The 22,854-nt window shown below is 46.5% G+C and overlaps 1 protein-coding gene across 9 annotated transcripts in view; it reads right to left on the bottom strand.

Annotated features, from left to right (window-relative positions):
* Positions 1-22,854, bottom strand: part of PNPLA7 (patatin like domain 7, lysophospholipase) — a 114,982-nt gene that overhangs the window by 23,631 nt on the left and 68,497 nt on the right. For all 9 annotated transcript variants that reach the window (XM_083596937.1, XM_083596933.1, XM_083596934.1 and 6 more), the window contains 5 exons: positions 19,614-19,677; positions 16,546-16,714; positions 13,909-14,091; positions 8,290-8,408; positions 2,306-2,462 (listed from right to left, as the gene is read on the bottom strand). In XM_083596937.1, coding sequence (XP_083453063.1) covers positions 2,306-2,462; positions 8,290-8,408; positions 13,909-14,091; positions 16,546-16,714; positions 19,614-19,677 — 692 coding nt within the window. The remainder of the gene's footprint in view (positions 1-2,305; positions 2,463-8,289; positions 8,409-13,908; positions 14,092-16,545; positions 16,715-19,613; positions 19,678-22,854) is intronic.

Here is a 22,854-nt window from a genome sequence, read left to right as displayed (position 1 = left end):
ATTCTTAACCCGAGGTACTATTTCTGGGTTAACGGAGTCTGTAACACAAAGCACCTGTAACCCGAGGTACCACTATAACTAACTTCCAAAATATCATGCATTCTGGGAAACTGCTGCCGTCATAATAACCCCCTGAGCACAGGAGCAGGTAGGCTGAAACCTGTTGGGGAAGCGTTTGGGCAGGGTTCCTCCAACACAAAGGATATTGATGGAGGTGACTGATAAGATATGTAGCAACGTTTGCCTAGAACAGTGATGGCGAACCTTTTCGAGATCGAGTGCTGAAACTGCAACCCAAAACCCACTTATTTATCGCAAAGTGCCAACACGGCAATTTAACCTATATATCTCATTTTTTTCTGTGTGTTTCATGTTCCTTCTTTATGACTGCTGTTGTAATAAATAATCCTTCATAAAAGTTCTTGCATTACATTCTTCATTACATTATCTTTCCATTGATATATAATTTTATGGTATAACTCAGTGCTTTTTTTCTTTAAAAAATGATTAGGGGTACTCTCATATTGACTCAAGAAAATCACCACGAGGGGGAAAACAAATACAGTTCAAATTGGGAAAAATAAATACAGTTCAAATTGGGAAAAATAAATACAGTTCAAATTGGGAAAAATAAATACAGTTCAAATTGGGAAAAATAAATACAGTTCAAATTGGGAAAAATAAATACAGTGGTACCTCAGTTTTTGAACAGCTTAGTTCTCGAACTACTTGGAACCTGAACACTTCAAACCCAGAAATGAGTGTTCCGGTTTTGGAACATTTTTCAGAAACTGAACGTGCTCTGTTCTGAGTATAACTTCTGCTTTGAGTGCCACACTTCCGTTTTCCTAGTGAGGGAAGGTGAGCCGGGTGGCAAGTGAGCAGGCACCTGCCGCCCTCCAGCGCTGGGTCCCTCCACCGCTGCCACAACAGCAACCACCCCCTCCTCCAGCTCTGGCGGCCCCGGCGCTGAGTGAGAAGGCTGGGCTGGAGGGGCAATGGATGCCGCCACCCCCCCAGCCTGCTACTGCTTGCAGGCAAGTAGGAGTGGGATCAGGCTGCTCAGTTGGGGAGGTGCAGGCTCCCTCACACTTTCTGTTGAGCGCGGCTGCACTCCCCTCAAGGGAGAAGTTTAAAGGAGCCCCCACCTCCACATCAGATCTCCTGCAACCCTATGAAGGCAGCCAGGTTGAATAGTTGCTGGGGTTGGGGAAGGTGGAGGCAGCCCTAAAGCTGCACTGAGAGCTCCTGCACCACCTGAAGGCAGCCAAGTGCTCCTTAGCTGAGCTGCCCGCTCCCGCTCCCACTCCTACTTGCGTGCAAGCAGGAGTGGAGGCAGGGATCTCTCAGCGCGAAGCCTCCACTCCACTTCTGAGAGATCCCCGCCTCCACTCATGCTTGCACACGAGCCCTCCTCTCCTCCCACCCCCCAGCACAGAAGCTACGGCCCTGCTGGGGTGACACCGCACATACCCACAGAGAGGGCTCTGAGTCCCCTCTCTGGCACGAGTGCCATAGGTTCACTACCACTGGCCTAGACGGACCGAGGAATAGGATGTACCGATCCTGTTGATTGTTCACAATATCTTCTGAATGCAACTTGCAGAAATTGTTCTGAAAGTCAATGTCTCATGTAAATTCTTTCTGGAAAAGTGTAAGACCTGCAGTCCATAACTGTCCTGATTGACACATTATAATTTTGACCTGACTTACCTACTGTAAACTGCCTCCCACCCCCAATTGGTGATGTATCCTTGATGTTTTCCTGTGTGTCACTGATATATGTGAGGTGGGATTTCTTGTCATTTCACAAGAAATGTAAACCTTTAAAAGGCAGAGTACACTTTGTCTGGGCTTCTCCTTTCTTTACCTTTAGAGAGGTTGTGTCTTTGCTGCGACCAATTAACAACAAAAGGCTTAAGAGCCCACTTTGCTTTGGATATTTCCCTGGTTGTCTTTCTACACAGATCGAGGAACCTGGCTTCTAGCAAAGTGCCTCAGGTAACAGGCCAGTTCTAAAGTGAGCACTGATTTCATGTATCAACACAGAGGCGTGTGTGAGCATGTGTAGACACTGGCCTGCTGTACAATAGGGATCATGTCAATTTCTTGGTCTGCTTACTTTTGCCTCTGGCCCTGCCCACTAAAAGCATGTGGCCCCCAGAAGGCTATGAGAAGGAAATGCAACCCTTGGGCTGAAAAAAGTTCCCTCACTGCTCTCCTGGGGGTTCAGCAAAACCAAGCATAAACACCTCAGGACACACACACTCTCTAGGGTCTCATGCAGCCAATGAGAAACACTTACCATTGCCCACTGCCTGGCTTTGATCCTCATTTGGGTGTAGCTGCGCTCTTCAGCATATAGGGCACCCATGAATGAGCCAATAGAGGTGCCACCAATCATGTCAACTGGGATGCCAGCTTCATTCAGCGCTCGGATGACACCCACTTGGGAACATCCTCTGGAGCAATGCAAGATAGGAGTAGCAGGGGGAGAGATAAAATGTACATTAATAGAGGAACCAGTCAACTGTAGAGAAAACCTAAAATGGCAGCTGTCAAAAGAAAGCTCCTCTAGCTGGAGAGGACTTCAAATGTTAGGCCTGTGGTCAATCCACTTTTAAAAAGAAATTTGACACCCAATACATTCTATTTCAGCACAACAAAAAGCATTACTCCAGGACGTCAAAATGATTATGCAAAACACTCACACATATAAGTTGTGTAAGATGGTGAAGATTTACATAAAACTATTCTCTGTTCAGGAACCCCACCTGCTAAGCTCATACTGACTGGGTTCAATCTAGAGGAGGCTGGATTGGACAGCTGGATCAGTTGCCGCTGATACTGACATTTGCTTTTTAGTGATTTGATATAAATTGTTGTGTTCTTACTTTAAAGATTCTTTTCCTCCTATAGTTTTTTTGGTATTGCTTCTCTTTTGTTTGAAAACCACACTGTGAGTTGTGCATAGGTGTATAGTATATAAAAAAATCTCAATCTATAAAAATTAAAAATATTGCATTGACTTATCCTGCTAACCAAAAAAAGAGGGCAAGAAAGCAACAGCCCTGCTCTCATGAACACTAGAACCCTTATTCAGCAACTTCTCTGGCTTGTGAGATTTCGGCAGGTACACAAGCCCTCTGAGCAGAACTTCGAAATTTTGATAAAATCAAATTTGCTGAGTTCAACATTCAGAAGCTGAAATCCACACTCAGCACAAGATTACTAGGCTTTACTTCTCTGCCCCAGTGGCATACAAAAAACCCAGCCCAGGATGCAATTAACTCAGTGGTGCGGAGTGGGGACACTCTGTATATGCTCAGTTTATCCTCCCTAGGTCTTGACATTGAAGATGGACAACAAGGCTAAGCTGTGGTGAGCTTTGAGCCATCCTGGGTCCAAGATAAAAAGAGACACCACACCAGGTTTAGCCCAGCTCTTGTGCAATAAGGCCCAAGATGGATACACAACAGGTGCTGGGGTTAAACTTGGGACCTTCTGCATGCAAGGCAGATGCTCTGCTACTACAGCCGTACCTCTTAAGATTCTAATCCTCACAATTAAACAGGGAGTAAGATACTGTCTTACACCAAGTCAGTTCTGTGGTCCATCTAGATCAGTATTATCTACACTGAATGACAGCAGCTGTGAATCAGGTAGGTAGTCTATCCTAGCCCTACCTAGAGAAGCCTAGGATTGAGCCTGGGACCTCCTCCATGCAAAGCCACAGATCTACTACCAGCTATGGCCCTTCCACCTAAGACAGCTGCCTCATAGAAGGACCAGCCCTGAACATGTCCCTATTCCTCCTCATCCTGTTTTAGAGTAGTCCCAACAGGCCTATTGGCAAGATTGGCCTGACCCATGCTGACCTCTAGCCTGGCCATGTCGGTGTGCTCCCCTCTGCACCGCACACCCTCACAGCTTCACAAACAATAGCGTTGGATAGACACCAAAATCCAGCTTGCTCCCCCCTTGGATAGTTGTTTTCGCTTAGCAGACATGAAACGTTGCAATTTGAGCACAGTTATGTGTTGGGAACTGTGACAGGGAAAGCGAGGGGGGAGAGCGAGAGAGAGCGAGAGAGAGTGCACTGCTTCTGTTCTCTATCATGACAAATTGCAAAAAGGGAAAAAAGAGGTAATTACCATGAAGTGGCTGGCTGGAAGGAAGAAGAAGAAAGGAAGAACAGAAGAAAGTATCTCAACGGTAATTGTTACCTGAGATGCCTGGCAAAGTTGCCTGTTTCGGGAACATAAAGCAGCCGCCCCCCCCCATCACCACGGAGAGGCTGTCTTTTGCCTGTCTTATGTGCCGCTGGCTATGGTTCAGCAAGAAAGGAAACCAAACAAAAGGAAAACGCCACAGTTCACTGTGAACGCCAAGTGCCTGTCAGAAACAGGCAGCCTCCCTTTCAGGGTCCAGGAACGGCTTTTAATGGCTTTTGCCCCCCTCTCACCCCAAATGCAAAAAATAATAATATGGGAGGTGGGGTTAGTGCTTGCATCTGAGGCCGTGTGTGGAGCATGATTCTCCAAGCAGAGCAGAATGTGGTGCTGGGTGTACAGTTCCGCTTCACAAGAGTCTGTGCTTTAAATTTTCAGTCTGGGGACTGGGGAACTTTCAGGGGGCAGCATGCCAGCGGTGGGCAGAGCCAGCAAGAAAATAGGTGGGGCAATGAATGCAGAATTTACCTCTGTACAGTGGGCTGCCTAAACCCACTTCCCCTACCTCAGTCAATCATCACTTCAGATAAGAGGCATTATCCGAGTCTCAAGGATACAGCCCAGCCAGGCAAAAAACACATGGAATAGGAAGCAGGGCCAGAAGGATGTGGGACCTGGGAAGAGTCCCAAGGGTCAGGCAGAGAGGCCTGGAGGTTTAATTTGCCTTCTGGGGGCTGAAGTTAACTCTAGTGTCACTAAGCCCAAGAATGTGCAATTGAATTAGCTGCCTCCTGAATTATTCTTCCTCCTGCTTACATGGACTCAATTTTTCTACCCTTCCTCTGTGATGAATTTCAAATCAGAAACCTCTTCAGGGCAAGGGCTGCAGACCGGCCATACATTTAAAGTACATGGTTTCCCTCAAAGAGTCCTGGGAAATGTAGTTTAACCCTCACGGAGCTTAGAATTTCCAACCCCCTTAACAAACTAGTTCCTGGGGAGTAGGGCTTAAAATGTATGGTGCGTACACAACCTAGCACCTTGCAAACCTTTATATGGTAGCAATTATAAAGTCTCAATAAGTTCCTCAGAATTTATTGTTATGAGTGAGACAGCATGCATATACACCCATTGGCAGACATGAGGCTTTAACAAGCAGTAAAAAGGTAAAGGTAAAGGACCCCTGACAGTTAAGTCCAGTCGTGAACGACTATGGGGTTGCGGCACTCATCTTGCTTTACTGGCCGAGGGAGCTGACGTCTGCAGACCGTTTTTCCGGGTCATGTGGCCAGCATGACTAAGCCACTTCTGGCGAACCAGAGCAGCGCATGGAAACACCATTTACCTTCCCGCTGGAGTGGTACCTATTTATCTACTTGCACTTTGACGTGCTTTCAAACTGCTAGGTTGGCAGGAGCTGGGACCGAACAATGGGAGCTCACCCCATTGCGGGGATTCGAACTGCCAACCTTTTGATCAGCAAGCCTAAGAGGCTCAGTGGTTTAGACCACAGCGCCACCCGCGTCCCTTAACCTAAGCACAGAAAGAAATAATGCTTCCTTCCCTAAGAAGTGCATAATCTGAGCTATAACAGAGGAAAGGGTGGGGAAGAGAGGCAAGGGCTACAAGGTGGTGATGGTGGGAATGGGAAGAAACACAGTTACATGTCTTTATTTCAGTTGAAGATGCAGAAGCAGCACTTGGCCGCTTTCTAAATTAGTTATTTATTTAAATACTTCTATTAACCATTTCCAGTCAGTAAATCCATTAAAACACTGCTAGCACACCAGCAGTAAATCCTGTTCTACTATGGCATAGAGGAGGGGAATACAGAAAACAGAGGAGAAACAAAGGAATATATATGTATTTATTAAAGAGAGTGAAGTAGTACAGTAAGCCTGCAAGTTACATGCATTTAACTTGTGTGCATTCAGCTTTACGCATCTGGAAAAGAAACAAACAAATAGCAGGTGGGTGTCCACGGGAAAAGACCTGCCATTAAACAATATATAAATCTATATGTGATTTTGGCTATAGATGCGATCCCTGGAACGTAACAGCCACATGTTGCAGACTTGCTGTATATTAAACACAACTCGAGAAGGGCTGCATATCAGTGGTGGAGCATATGCTCGGAAAATCCCAGGTTCAATCCCCAGTGGCATCTCCAGGGAAGGCTGGAAGAGACCTGAGTCTCAAACCCTGGAGAGCTGCTGCCGGTCTGTGTAAACCACTGAACTAGATGGACCAGGGGTCCTAATTCAGCTTAACACAGCTTCCTGTGTACCTCAGAGAACATCAGAGGGAAGGAAACAGCAGAAGGATAGAAGTAACCCTGAGAGCAGGTGAGCTATCACACAGGGGTATTCCAAAGACAAATAAGGCGGGAGAGAGAGACTTAAAACAGTTTGTGGAGAGTGCTAGGAAATATGGTCAACAAGATATGGGAAGAAGGCCTTCCAGGTCTTTTTGAGATTCTGATGTTCTCCCGGGTTGATTTCAGGGCCACACTCACCCCCAATTTCACAAAGCTACAAACGCTGTCTCCCTCTCTCTCCCGCTCCCATCAGCTTGAAGCCAGAAGGGAAGGAAAAGTGGGATATTTAGAACATTTAACAAAAGGAGGGGAGGTATAAATACACATCTGGGCTGGAACAAATGTGTGGGCGATTTTTTACTTATGGCATTTCTCCCAAACCCTGGAACAATCAGTGAGGGACTTGCAGCTAGGTGTCAGGGGACTAATTACCCATGTGAAAGGAGAGGAGACAAGAAAATTCCAAGGTTCATTTCAATTTAAGGCGGGATGCATCAGCAAACACCCCCCACACCACTTCTGCAAGTGCCGCAACCTCCTCCCCCAAGGACAAAAGGGAATGACATTTACAACCCAGAGCCAGCAGCCCCAAATGATCCTGAATGGTCCACCAAGGATATAACAGGGGCAAACATCACCTCCACACACGGCATAGTTGCTGAAAGACATGGGGAGGCGAATGGGGTGTGCAGAGAACAAAAGGAAGGCATGCAGTTCCTGGAGTCGCAGGAGCCCAGAATTGCCCTTGCATGTCTCAGTGCCAGAAGAGACTTCTCCAAAAATAACCTGCACACCAGTACAGAACTCTCCGCTTGCACACAGAGGCATTGTTTAGGATCAGCTGTCATAAAGATGTGTTGGGAGGGATTTGCTAGGTTCAAGGTTGAAGTGTTAATCTTCAAAGGGCTATTTTATTTAATTGTAACACTGATATCCCACCTTTTCCTCCAAGGAGCTCATGGTGGCAGACATGGTTCCCTTCCTCCTCCTTTTATCCTCACAAGCAGCTTGTGAGGTAGCTTAGGCTGAGAGACTGTGACTGACCCGAGGTTACCCAGTGAGTTTCATGGCTGAGTGGCAATTTGAACCCTGGTCTTCCAAGCCCTAGTCCACAGACTAACCACAACACCACACTGCCCTGAAAAACCTGGCCCCAAGGCACTTTAAAGGGCTATCTGATTCCTTATACGGCACCTCAATCACAGAGAACTTCTGATGGGTACTTTTTGTGGTTCCCAGGGATAGAGTCTTCAGTGTGGCAGGCTCTGCACTGCAGAACTCATTGCCCTAAGAAGTATGGTGGAAGACACCTCTGCTTTCCATTCAACATCTTTTAAAGAACTGTACTGTTCCAACAGACCTTGGGAACTTTCCTTTTTTTTCAAATCGACAAGCTTTAATGATATGATAGTGATGCTTTTACAGGCTTTATTATTGCGGCACTGTGTATTCAATGTTGTAGAATCATAGAATTGTAGAGCTGAAAGGACCCTCAACAGCTATCTAGTCCAACCCCCTGGAATGTACACTGCCTTGTTATGTTTTCTATGGAAGCATTGTTTGTAAATAGTAAATTAAATTAAAATGTATGAATTATGTCAATAAATTCGAGCCAGGATACCTGGTAGTTAAAAAGGTGGAACCAAATGGGGGGGTGGGATCCAGCCAGTTGCTGCAGCCAGTGAGTTATCTGGAGGGCCCAGAGAGGCACCCTCCATTAAGCAAAATGGCCCAATGGATCTGGCAGCCTCCCAGTAGCCCAGCCCCAGAGGGATCTCAAACTGATTTGGCCAGTCTTACCGAGCTCCGCCTCCTCCAAGCACTAAAGCGACCGCATTCCCTGTCAGGACACGGGCCAGCCGGGAGAAGTCTGAATGTCTGTCCGGAAGCTTCTGAAACACCCTCTCGTACAGTTCTTTCTGAAGGTGAGAAAGAGAGAGGTGGTCAAGGCCATCTCAGATCAAGCATACGGAAGAGGGAACTTTGTGTATATTTGAGGAAAGGGAGAGGATAGCTCCCCACTGTTTCAGAAATAAAATCTCAGGTTGCAATGTACTGTTGTCTTAAAAAAATAAACCCACCACTAACTGAGATAATCAATTTACGTCAAAAGAAAGAAAAATGAACCCCCAAATACATGGAGCTGTATTCAGTATTAAGTCACAATTCCCAGAGTAATTTAACAACCAATCCCTCTTCCCAGGGGACCCTGGGAATTGTAGCTCTGTGAGGGGGATAGGGGCTCTCCTACCAAGTCTCAGCACCCTTTGCAAACTACAGTTCCCAGGATTCATTGGGGGAAGCCATGATTATTTAAAGTGGCACCACAGTGCTTTAAATGTATGGTGCTTTTTGGGCCTCTGACACCACCTTGTACAATTCTATGCCAGTCTAAGCAATGAACTGCCCAACTACTTAAACACACACACCACAAAGTGTGTCGTTTTCTGTTAATTTGGGCTGCAATTGAAATGTTTGCTGAATCATTCACAATACCAGTTTTAACATGAACCCATCCCAGGGAAACCAGCTGTGAGACCAGTCCCACCCCCCATCATCATTACACAACTGCATTTGAACATACTAGCCTTAGTCAGAATGGATCCCTCTAGTCCAGAATTGCCTTCTCAGACACTGGAGAGCCACTGCCAGTCACACACAAACCACAGGGGAAAGGGGAGGATCTTTCTCAACTTAACTGGGTGACAGAACTGGCAATTGAACCTGAGACTCTGCCATGCAAAGAACTTAGCTGTGGTCCCCTGCCTAAAGATAAAGTAAGAATCTAGTCCTCATGGTTCTGAATAAAGAGCTGGTTTAAATAGGGATCTAAGAAGCTGCCTTATCTCAAGTCAGAACATTGGTCCATCTAGCTCAGTGTTTTCTACATTGACTGTCAGCTGCCCAGGGTCTCACCCAGGGGGTTCTTTCCATGGTCCCACCTGGAGACGCTGGGGATTGAACCTGGAACCTCTGGCATGCAAAGCATTTGCTCCAACACTCAGTGATGGCCACTCCCGTTTATTGACAGCATACAAAGTGCTCCATGTATGTCACTGCAAGTCATCTTTGCAACAGCTACCGTGATGCAGGCTGGTGTTATTAGCGACATATCCCAAAAATGTATTGAGCGGTTCAACTAATGTATCTACTGGGCTTACAGCCAAAATGAGATTTTGCACCTATGCTTCACAGCTCAGTCTTTGCTGCTGTGCACCTTGTCTTGCATCATTCCTAAGCTTTCAATCTCTCCTTCCTCTGTCTCCAAATCCAGCAGTGACAATACCACACATGGACTGTCCTGGCTTAACCCCAATGAAGAACTTGAACTCAGAGTGTGGTTTCTACTCAAATGCTTAATGCTCAGGCTGGTGCGATACATGGGTGAAACGCTGTTCAAAGGCACAAGGAAAGACTTTGATCCAACAATGGCATGCTCCCTGAAACCCTGTTATGAGGGAAAGGGGAGGGGCACAACTTAGCGGAGCCAGCAGTTCTGAGTCTTAGACTGAGCAAGCAGCCTCGCACTTTTCCAAGAAGAAGGAACCAGACCCATCTGTTCCATGCCTGTGCTGGCAGTCCCATGACCTGGGTGACAGAGGGGAGGCATTACTGCCTCCTCAGAGCTGGACGGGACAGGAAGAGTAAAACGCATCAACACACATGAAGGGTGGGACTAGACATGGTTTCTGCTAACTCCAGAGGTAGAGCTGGTGGGGCAACAGACAAAGACGATGAGCCCAAACCAGCCTCTGGCAACTCCAGAGATGAAGCCCATGCCTCACACTGTAGAGGACTGGTGGAGAGATGGGATGAAGCAAGGGAAATTCCCCCCACATACTAAGACCTTACCTAGGATCCTCTTTCTTGGGCTATCCCAGCCTGGGGAGAGACCTTCCAAGTCTACTAGATCCTTCCCAGAGTCATCCACTGGCCACTGCTCTTCTCTGTCCTGCCCTTGCCAGCCCCTCACCCTGCCCTCTTCCACAAACTCAGGGTCTACGGCACACACATACACAACGTACACACACTTTTCAGTTACATGAGTAATATTGTCCAAATAAGCAATACAATAATGCTGATTTACTGAAAATGAATTACTGTACTCTTTTATTGAATGCGAATATAGCTTGTTAAACTTGGCAGATTCAGCACTTTTCACCTGGCCTATTTGCCATTCTCTTACACTGGATATATAACCCTAATCACTAACATCTGTCATATAAAATCCATGCTAAGCACATCATATATCATTTCTCTGTGTTCTTCTCAGTGCTCTCTTTGCACCTTTTAATAAAGGACAGACCCTACATCAGCTTGAAAGCATGGGTTTGGACCTAGTGATCATCCTACTCAACAGCAGAGCCACTGAAATTAATAGGCATGGCTATCTTGGATCAATTCATTTCAGCGGATCTACTCTGAACAAATATTGCATAGTAATCCGATATTTTGCAATTTCTTTATTGGTTTTAAACTCAACACACAGCATAGGAACATAACACTGTCAACATTTTTTGCCATGAAGACTGATCCCTACATTTCTTCTTTGGCAATCACTTGTAGCCGAGTAAGATTGTCTTCCAAGAACACGGTCTTAACAGTAAGTGACTGTGGAGGCCAGTTCTGGATCCACACATCCTTCCACAGTGGGGACATAGGTTTCCGGGCAGCGGTTGATCATGGTGAGGGTTTGCCAAATGTGCCTTCCTCTTAGCACGTTTCTCCCTTTGGTCCTGAGTTCGAGCATCTTCAAAGACCATGACACCTTTGGTAAAGGCCGTTCTCTGAATGGAGCACTCGCAGGCCAGTGTTTCTCTGTTGTCTGTGTTTATACAACATTTTTTTAAGATTTGCCTTGAGAGAGTCTTTAAACCTCTCTTGTTGATCACCAGCATTACGCTTTCCATTTTCAAGTTTGGAATAGAGAAGTTGCTTTGGAAGACTATAATCAGGCATCCGAACAACATAACAAAGTTGATGTTGAAGAATCATTGCTTCGATACTGGTGATCTTTGCTTCTTCCAGTACACTGGCAAGTGATATGTAAAATTTTTCAGAGATACAGTTGATGGAATCTTTCAAGGAGTTGGAGATGGCATTTATAAGTGGTCCACACACACACACACGCACACACACACACACACACATATACTTGATGGCTGCTATAATCAGGCCAGCTAACAAGCATACAAAGGGGAACATACGTTATTCAGGAGAAGAGGGTCAATTGCTTCTGAGTAATTAAGCAGGAAATAAAACATCTCATCAAGGATGCCAGGGGGAAGCGGGGTGGGAAGAGTGCAAAGCTTGGTCTGATCGTCTCACACTGTGCATTTGCCTGACATGACAGAAGGCCACCCTAGGGTGGGTGTGGAAGGAAGGAAGAGTGAAGAAAACAACACACACCCCACAAGGATACATTTTGTCAGATGTCTGGGGAGAAAGAGGCAAGCACCTAGGTGCACAAACATTATCTCTCACACACATAATATGGGGAAGCGTCCCCAGGGAGCACTCAGAGCTCGGTGACAGAGCACATGCTTAGCATGCAGAAGATCCCAGATTCAGTCCCTCCCTTCTCCAGCAAAAAGAAGAGGAAAGAGCTTTTACCTGCTTAAGACCCTGAAGAGCACCCAGTCAGAGCAGGCAATACTGGCCAAAGTGAAGATGGTCTGCTCTGTTACAAGGCAGCTTCTTCTGCACTTATGATGCCCACCTTAAGTAGTAGCTGATGGATCAGGCCAAAGACGGCCCATCTAGTTCAGCATCCTGTTCTCACAGTGGCCAACCAGATGCCCCAATGGGATACCCACAAGCAGGAAACCTGGATGCAACAACAACTCCCTCAGCTTGTTCTTTCCAGAAACTAGTATTCAGAGGCATACTGCCTCAGACAGTGGGCAAGCCACGATGACTACTAGCCTTGACAGCAATGTTCTCCCTCTACCGGTGGAGGCAGTTGTTGTTGGCATCCGTCTGTCTCGAGAGACAATGGAGTGTACACCCTGGGGGTGAAACCAAACTACTGGAGAATCACAGTACCTGCTGCCTCTTGCGTTGTTTTTGCTACGTTAGCAGCATCGAAGTGACCTCTCTGGAGCACAAGCCTGGGCAATGTGTAGAGAGAGAAGTCCTGGGCTGCCCAGACGAACAAGAATGCCCCCTCGACCTTGCTTGTATAGTCAAAAGGAAAGCAGAGCAATGTGCTTGGCACCAGCTTGGCTGCATGAGTTGCTGGAAGGAGGTGTACAAACACCATCCAATCACTTTAGGGTCTCCACTTAGCCTTGTCTTCTTCTGAAGATATCCCACAAGGCAATGGAGGTTTAGGATCAGAGTCTTCCTTCTCCTTGATGGGCTATCTTCCCAGGTTGATGAGTCCCATCTGTCCTTCACTTTCCTCTACAGCAGTGTTTCCCAACTTTTTTCCAACCATGGCCCCCTCCCAACTTTGTTTCCTTCCTGTGGCTCCCCCCATGGGTGTAGCCAGGGGGGCAAGGGGCAGCTGCCCCCCAAGTAAGTAAAAATCAACACAAATCAATACAAATCTGAGGTTCTGCCCCCCCCAACAAAAATCCTGGCTATGCCCATCCCCCTCCCACCCTCCCAGTAGAAAGGTAGCTATTTAAATGTTTTGTTTGTAAACAGAACATGTTTCATTTATAATTTTTATAATTTATACAAAATACAATTGCATAAAATGATAGGAACATGATGCAATATTGTTGAACAAGAAAAACATAGAATCATGGAGCTAGGAGGGACCCCAAGAATCATCTTTCTAGTGCAACCGCCTGCAATATAGGAAACTCAGCTAAAGCATCCATGACAGATGGCCATCCAACCTCTGCTTAGAAACCTCCAAGGAAGGAGAGTCCACAACCTCCCGAAGGAGATCCATCTTCTATGTATTATAAAAAGTAAACACTTATTTGATCCCAGTTATTTGACACAGAGGGGAAAACCTACAGATACAGTCCAAAAGGTGCACAAGGATTTCTGTATATATGGGAGGATTTTAAAAAGCAATCGGTCCTCATTGACCTGATCAAAAAGATATTGTCATCCAGAGGAGCCCTGGCTGCCTAAATAAAACACTATAGCCCCACATACTCTTACCTAGGAGTAAGGCCCACTGAACTCAATGTGGCTTTCTTCTGAGTAGACAGTTATTTACTAGATGCAAGCGAGCAGCACCAAACGACCCTGCTTGGCTAGGCACTGGGATGGATTTCACCCCATGCCTTGCAGAGCTGAGCCAACACTGCCAACAGGCCCTGCGCCCCTCAGCAACATCCAAAGGCCCTGCTCTGCTAGGCGCTGGGGTGGATTGCACCTTGCGCCTTGCAGAGTCAGGCCCAGGCTGCCATCGGGCCCAGCACTGGATTTCCACCCCCCCCCCATGAAGCTACCTACCAGCTTGGGGAGGCTCCGCCGGGAGAAAACCCGCCTGGGGCAGCGAAGATGGAGGTGGGCTGAACACCAGCTACGCATGTTGAGCCATTCCACGGTCCGGGAGGGAAGGGGGCCATCCTCCCTGTGAAGTAGGATCAGCTGTTTCTGGGCTCGGACAGCCGTGTTCTCCAGCATCCGCTCCAGCTAGAACAGCAATAGAAAAGGATTGTCCAGGTGAGCACAGCTGCCAGTGGCCCAGTCCTGCAGCAATTATCCCACATCACTCACAGAGACACTTCATGTGCTAGCACACTGATTTAGTTGCCTGCTCCTGCCCCCTGGCCTGCAACAGGCACACTGGGGATAGTTAGTTATGCATGACCTTCGGAAATGCTGTGCTGCTACACAGCAAAGATACATTTCTCCTAATGGCTATGGTGTGAATTAGGCACTACCATAGAATCAGCTTCTAGATAATACCAGTTTCTGTTTTAAAAAAAGAGAAGAAAGCATGTGCTTGAAAATGGATGGGAAGCAACTGGTTAATCTCATGGGCGAAAGGGTGGTTTGAGTACGATTTGGGGTGCCTAGAATAAGCTTTCTTCCCTCTCTCACTTCCCCATGACCTGCAAAAGAATGGGGGGAAAATATGCAAGGATAAAAATATAGGTGTGTATCCAACTGTGTTCTTCCCAGAGTAGACCCCATGTAATTAATGGACCTTGGTGATGTGGTGGTTATATTGTCAGGACTAGAACCTGAGAGACTCAGGTTTAAATCCCTCCTTTGCCACGAAGTTCACTGGGTGATCTTGGGCTAATCATCAACTCTCTGCCTAACCTGCCTCACAGGGTTGTTCCTAGAAGAGACATCTGATTAGCAACTGCAAGAACAGGATGCTGCACTAGGTGGGCCAATAGCCCATGGGTAGGCAAACTAAGGCCCAGGGGCAGGATCCGGCCCAATCGCCTTCTAAATCCGGCCCGCGGACGGTCCAAGAATCAGCATGTTTTTACATGAGTAGAATGTGTCCTTTTATTTAAAATGCATCCCTGGGTTATATGTGGGGCCTGCCTGGTGTTTTTACATGAGTAGAATATGTGCTTTTATTTAAAATGCATCTCTGGGTTATTTGTGGGGCATAGGAATTCGTTCATTTATTTTTTTCCCAAAATATAGTCCAGCCCCCCACAAGGTCTGAGGGACAGTCGACCAGCCCCTGCTGAAAAAGTTTGCTGACCCCTGAACTAGCCTGATCCATCAGGTGTCTTTATGTTCTGGTGCAGGTGCACTGAATTTGTATGACCATAAAAAAATTGGAGCGGTACTAGTTAGCCTAGTTTCAGTTATTTTAAACTGCGTTTAATATTGTGCAATATTATGTTTTAATATTAATGTTGTATTTTAAATTGTAACCTGCCCTGGGATCTTAGGGTGAAGAAGAAGTAAGAAACTGTAATAATAAGAAATAATCATAATAGTCATAAGAAAGGGAGAGGCAAGAAAATCATCCCAGGGAGCAGATAACATATCTGGGCGCTGATAACTTCTGTATCTCACAGCCTATTTATTATCTTGTCTCTATAAATAAGAAGCTCCAGGGCATTTCAATCATTTTCACCATCCTTCCCAAGCACCATAGCTATGCTGGATGACTGAGAGACTGGTGTGGGGTTTTTATTTTGTTTTCCTACATTTTGCGTAAGAAAGAGTGTGCATCTTGAGTTCATATGGTCACATCGTGCAACACTGGAAAGGGCAGGGGTGTCACTATGAGGAAGGTGTTAGTGGTGCAGTCCTAAGAACAGGCTTGTGAATGCATTTTGCCAGGCTCTGCCATAATCAGAACAGAAAAAAGGAGAGAGAAAAGCAGCAGACCTCAGAATCCAACACAAAAGCAGCTTACATGGCCTGAATCTCATCTCGGTAAATCCGGTGCCTGCAGTTTAATCGGGAGTGCCAACCCTCAGCACAAGAGTTGATAAGCTCCAGCAGGCAGAAAGTTGACTTGCTTGCATAGTGGGGCTAAGTAGGCTGCAGCTGACACAGAAAGCAGCCCACAAGCAGAAAGCTGCTCTCTTAAATCCTCCCTCTCAGACGTCTTTATACTGTACGTGATTTCATTTCCTAAGTGGTATAGAATGCAGGATGGATGACATTTCAGTATGTTGTGCAGCTAGTTTGCAGACAGACTAGAGCATATCCACAGATTTGCAAGATACAATGTTGGTTTGCAAGGTGGGCTAGAAGTTCCAGATATGCGATATACCATGTTGGGTAAGGGTGCAGCAGCTCTGCGGCAGACCAGGGCTCAATCTCCGACATGTGCAGTTAGGGCTGGGGGCGAAACGGTCTGAAAACTTGGTGAGTCACTGCCAAGGATCAACGGTCCAGCTCAATATTAAGGCAGTTACAAAATTGCTCTATTATTCAAAATAATGATGAACAGAATCTTACTTTAAGTTTAGAGGAAGGGCAGTATCTCAGTGGTACTGCATGCTTTGCATGGAAGAGGTCCCAGGTACAATTCCTGGCATCTCCAGGAAGGGCTGGTAAGAGCCTCTGCCTGAAGCTTAGACAGTTGCTGCAAGTCAGAGTAGAAAATACTGAGCCAAGTGGGATGACATGGTAGAAGGTAGAGGTTTGGGAAAGCCTCACCTCTCCAACCGTCGGCTCCTGTTCCCCCAGGCCCACAATCAAGATGCAGTCGGCCTGCCGGATGCAACGCTGAGTCCAGGGCGTGAGAGTGCTGTCAGACTGGTAGAGCACGATGCGGTGCATGTCCTCCTGCTGGCCCAGCCAACTGGACAAGCGGTATTCGTGGATGCTGAAGAGGGGAGAGACACAAAGAGGAAGGTCTGGTATGAGGGGGCTCTTTGTATCCAAAGGCCTTGGTCTTGAAGCATCAGTCAGAACCCATGATTGTGGGGACAGCAGGGGAGAAGAGCAATGGCAATGGCTACTAGCCAGGATGGCTGTGCTCTACCTCCACAGTTAGAGGCAGTGGTGCTTCAGAATACTGGCTGCTGGAAACAATGGGGGTGGGGTGAGTGCTCTTCTGCTCCTCCATCACTTTTAACTTGTATACCGTCTTTCTATCTTACAATACCCAAGGCGGTTTACAAGCTGAAGAAACAAAGAATGTACACCTTATAACAATCTAATGCAATACAGTGGTACCTCCGGTTGCGGATGGGATCCATTCCAGAGGTCTGGTCGGATCCTGAGGTTTCCGCAACCTGAGGACCGCTTCTGCTCATGCGCATGTGGCAAAGCCTAGTAAAATACTTCTGGGTTTGCCACGCATGCATCCCGAAATGGAGGTTTGACTGTACAAAAATGTGATAATAAAACATAACTTTAAAATGGGCAACCTACATCAAATAAAGTAACATTCATCATTAGAATAATATAGAATAATATTAAATATCAGCATATAAAAATTAAACAGAAATCTACTCTTAACAATTACAATAAATAATTTCAAAACTACAATCAATAAAACAACAGCTAGCCACAGTGTATAAAATAATACAATACAAATTGAGAAGCAGAGACTGGAGGGTGGGGCAAGGCAGGTAGAAGAAGGCCTTGCCCCACCCCCTGGCCCTGGGAGTCCTCATAAGGAAGCTATGCCTGGAGGAAGAACTGTGAGGGGAGAGACTTCATCAGGCAAGGCCTCCTTCCACCTGCCTTGCCCCACCCGCTGGCCCTGGGAGTCCTCATAAGGAAGCTATGCCTGGAGGAAGAACTGTGAGGGGAGAGACTTCATCAGGCAAGGCCTCCTTCCACCTGCCTTGCCCCACCCCCTGGCCCTAGGAGTCCTCATAAGGTTTTCCCACAGGCATCTAGTTGACCACTTTCAGAACAGGATATTGGGCTGGACAGGTCCCTGAATTGACCCAGCAGGCTCTTTGCATGTAGCAGGGGTGGGGAAAGGCAGGATGTTGGGATTCTGGGACAAAGGAATGGGACTAAAGGTCCATCTGGTCCAGCATCCTCCTTGCCGCAGCAGCCTGCTAGATTGCTGTCCAGGAAGCCCACAAGCGGGGTGTGAAGTCAACAGGTTTCTCATCTGTCCTCAGCTTCATGCCTTGAGCACCTGAAGCGCACACACTGGCTCAGTTTCCTGCACCTGTCTCACTTCAAAGGGTTTCCCTATAAGCATTGATCAGCTGATTGGTGCTGAAAGCACACATTCAAAAGAAGATTGCTGCAAGGGTCAATCAGTGGTTACAGGGAACCCTTTGAACTTTTATAGGTGTCCCCTGACATTATCCCATTAGGTAACTGACTGGGGGATGGGTATGTTCTTGCCCACCTGTCAGAGATGGTCAATGGGCAAGTGGAGGAATTGGAGATTTGGCTCACCAGTTTTCCCCACCCCGCGAGTGATAAAGCCTGCTGCATTTGACCCCCTCCCTTGTCCATTCTGCTGAGAGGGACCCAGGACATCTGCCTCAAAGTCCCACCCTGAGGGCACCTCTATCAGTATCTTCTCCTGCACAATCCCTGCTGAAATAAATGGGGGCTATGCAGGAGGAGCAGTAATGTCAATAAAGCTCCCCTGTTTCATAGCATATCCCTTGGGATATGTGAGTTGCCACCTCTCCCATTAAAAGCAGCTCTTTCAGAATAGAGAGGGGTAGTGATGGAAAAAAAATTCTGCATCAGAATGAGCACGGCACAGCACTGCACTGTACCATTTGGACATCTGCTCTCTCTGGATGACTGTATTCTTCATTCCCAACTAAGCCCTCTTAAGAGCAGATCTACTTAAGGGAATGAGCCAAAGTAAGTCATGTCCATTGATTTCAATGAGTCTGCTCTGAATAGGCCTAGAAGTAATTTGGCTTTATCAGAAAGCTTCCTTCCTACACTCTATATGCCCCAATGCTATTCACCCTCCTAACCTCAGGATCCAAATCTTCTACCTTAGCACAACCCATCCCCTTCAGCAGAGGGTTTCCCCAGCTCACTTCCTATTTGTGTGGGTTCTGCCTTCTTCCCATTCCACCCAGGAACTCTGTGTCAATAGACACAGGATGTGCAGATGCCAGACATTAATCAGACATTTCATGACAACTTTTCAGAAAAGGAGGCAAAAACATCCAACGCCTTCAAAAGCAGGGCTAATTAACCTGACAGCTGCCTGATATTTCAGGGGCTTGACGAGCGAAAAATGAACCCACAGGAAATTAAGGGTGTTTCCCCCTCCTCTTTTCTTTTCTGTTTAATGGCAGTTTAAAATATTCAAGCTCCCTGCCAATCCCAGACTGGAGAATCTTAAACTTGTGCAGTTAGGGTTTATTTTCATTTTTTAAAAGCCCATTTGCACTTCCACTGATGTATACTGTGTTGGTGGGGTCCACCTTGTTTTATTCACACAACATCCTTGTGAGGCAGGATAATTGAATTCAAATCAATTTTATGTATCGTTTTACATTGTTGGGACAACAGCACACTAAATATAATGAGGGGAGAAAAACCACATTAAAACAAAATAAATATTTTTTTTAAATCACCCAAAAATCATGTACAAAAATTACCCAGAACTATAAAATGCCCATCCCACCCACATAAGAATGCCAAAAATAAACCATCAAGAGACAGACTGCTAGGGCTATCCAAATGCCCAGGTGAATAAAAAAATCTTTGTCTGGTGCTAAAATGATGAAAAGCTCAAAACATCCTCCACAACACTAAAGAGACAACGCAGGAGTTACCTGTCCAAAGCTGCAGAACCAAGCTGCTGTTTGATGTTGTCACTGGTGAGGACCAGAGCAGGACCTAGAAGAATATATTTATTTATAAATATATATATCACTTTTCATCAAAAATATGTATCAGAGTGGTTTACAACAACTGTATATAAACTCATGCAATAAGAACCATATAAAAAGTTGAAATCAGAAATCAGCTAACTGTTGTGGAAAAATGTATTCTTGATTGCTTGCATAAGCCTCACAGAACAGAAAAGTTTTCAGCAGGCACTTAAAAGTTGAAGCGGAAAGTGCCTTCTGCATCTCTGTTGGCAAGGTGTTCTGCAGGAATGGGTCAATGATACAAAAGACACTATTTCTTGTTGTTATCAGATGAGCCTTGCCAACTTGAAGAATTAGTGACATTCCTGCAGATCATCTCAGTGACTGAGCTAGGATATAAGGATTCAGGCAGTCCCCAATGTACTGCGGAGCTAAGCTGTTCAGGGCTTTTAAATGTAATACAAGGACCTCAAACCAGGCTTGGTAGTAGATGGGCAACCAGTGCATATGATGGTGCCCCAGGTTGTTGGTCAGATGCCCCCTCCAGCAGTTTGGCTGCTGCCTTCTGCACCAGCTGGAATTTCCGAACCTGGCCCAAGGGCAGCCACACACAGTGGCGTAGCGTGGGTTGTCAGCACCCGGGGCAAGGCAAGTAATTTGTGCCCCCTAACCCGTGGATTTGCGCCCCCTAACCCGTGGATTTGCGCCCCCTAACCCTAACCCCCAGATGTTGCGCCCGGTGCGGCCGGCCCCCCTGCACCCCCCACGCTACGCCACTGGCCACACACAGAGTGCTTCACAGTAATCCAGCTTCAAGTTTGCCAACACATGGACTACAGTGGTCAGCACAGCTGAGTGTCTTCCGAGCATCTAAAAACTCCAGAATCGCTGTCCTGCAAATCATGGCTTTTCCTTTAGCAAGCATACAAACCAAGAATGGCTCATCCTCATCAACTACCCCAGAGAAGCTGCAGAACAAATCAGCTGTCATTTCAGTATCCTGGTATAGCATTGAAACATCTTGAGTGTTCCTTCTTTTAAGTTTGAAAATAAAATGGGCTGTGGTCCAAGAAGCAGGGCAACATGTTTTGCCTGGAGAAGGCTGCAGGTTCTGTCACCCGATTACAGATACTGGGACCTTGAAGGATTTCTGTCTAAGCACATGAAATACTACTATCCTCTTTTGGAGAGCCACACAATAGAGACTGTTGCACTGTCTCAGATTTGCTCTGGCTGCTTCTCAGTATTGCTCATCAGTTGCCCCCTAAATCAAGAGACTGGTGCACCACTTTGGACTGAAGCGGGTGGTTTTTTAGAAAGTGGTGCTTCCACACAGAGACACTCAGGACCTTCCTGCAAGGCCTCAGCGGAGGAGATTTTCTAGCTTCTTAGGACCACACATTCTGATTCACCCCCTTTACTGACAGTTTCTGGATTCTGCCTTACCAGGGCAAATACTAGCAGTACTGAGCCCTCATCTCACTTCTGGTGGGTGGTGTTACTGCTCATCTTCCATGCCCCAGCAGCAGAAAAGGTGAGCAAAAAGGCCTTGAGGAATTTGGGGGAGCAGGGGACATTCTGGCAGCAGCGAAAGTGGTGGACAGACGGGACACAGCAGCGGTGGGGGGGCAAGGGGCAACACATTCCTGGTTTGCCTCAGGTGGTAAAACAGGATGGGCCACCCCTGGGACAAGCACACAGCTCCTTTCCAGTTAATATATGCTCCTCTGACTGGTTGCCTGGAGAAGGCTCCTAACTCGCCATGGGTGCATGCATTTACAAGCATTTACCCTCCTAATTAGTAAACCTGAAAATCAGTCACAAAGAAGCAGAGCTACACATGCAGCTCTTTATCTTGTATCTTTTGTTCAGCTCACTGACTCTGTAGACACAGGCCTCTGGATATATTTTTTTACCCTTCTGAACACTCCACAGAGGCCCTGAACCCTGCTTCTGAAAAAACAACTTCACCTCGTGCCCAAAGCCGCTTTGCTCGCTGCAGCTGCCTTTCGGCCCTATTTTTATTTGCTGCTATAAATGTCAACAAAGAACCAAAGCTCTCCCCCCAGAGTAACTGCGGCTGTAAGGCACATCAGATGGGAGGGGGGTGAGAAGTGAGGGAGAGAAGGAGAGAGAGAGAGAAAGCAAGGGATTAATGTCATGCCAGAAAGAGAAAGGTCACGGGTGGTATTGACAGAAGTGCTCGCACCGAGCAAAGTATGAAATATAAACCCTGCCAGAAACACAGCACAGAGCAAAATAACTCATTTTCCTATTAACGAAAGGCCGGCCCAGCTGCAAATTAGAGGAACAAGTTGCTCGGCGCCTGAATGAGCACCATGCGTATGGGATGTGGATGGCAGAGGGAAGAGGAGGGCACATGAGGCCATGAGAGTGATGGTCTCCTGGCCATAGTGCAGCAGTGTTCTTCTGAAAACTTGTTTCTGATGCTCATGTGTCACCACATCAAAGCAGGAAAGATCTACCACCATTCCCCTGAATACAAGTTGCCGAGGATCACAAGTGGGAAAGGGTGACTTTAATTATTGCACTGATATCCCACCCCCTTTTTCTCTAAGGAGCTAGAGGTGGTGTACATGGTTCTCCCCTTCCTCATTTAATCCACATACAACAACCCTACGAGGGAGGTTAGGATGAGAGGCAGTGACTGGCCCCCAAGGACACACACAGCAGGCTTCATAGCTGAGTAGGGATTTGAAACTCTGGTTTCCCAGGTTCTAGTCTGACACCCTAGCCACAAATGAGTAGGTAAATATTTGCATTGGGGTGTATGTGTGGTGCAAAATATATCTGTGGGAGAATTTCTCCTGCAAGTTCCAAAGACCTTAGAAGCTAGCAGGGCTTTCATTGTAGCTGCCCCTATTTTCCGGAACAGCATTCCTCTTAAGAAACAACAGGTGCCCACTATCCGCACTTTCCGGAAACAACAGAATATGTTATACAGCATTCCCAGCTGTATAAATGGGTCTTTGCTACAGCTGTCCCACTTGTTAGGTTTTTAGTCTCATCTCAAATGTATTGCTGAATTTTTGTGTTTTTAACTGTTTTTAATTATCTTATGTGTAAATTGTTTTGAGAAAGTGATTTATAAATCAACAACAATCAAAACACCACACCTTTGCTGCCTTCACATTACCAGATGCCTGGTCTGCTCCTCTTCAACACCCTTATTCTCATTCTT

The sequence above is a fragment of the Podarcis filfolensis genome (genome assembly GCF_964270895.1).
Source record: "Podarcis filfolensis genome assembly, chromosome: Z".
Classification (NCBI taxonomy): Eukaryota; Metazoa; Chordata; class Lepidosauria; order Squamata; family Lacertidae; genus Podarcis; species Podarcis filfolensis.
The sequence above is the reverse complement of the archived record's forward strand: the minus strand, read 5'-3'. Positions and strand labels throughout refer to the sequence as shown.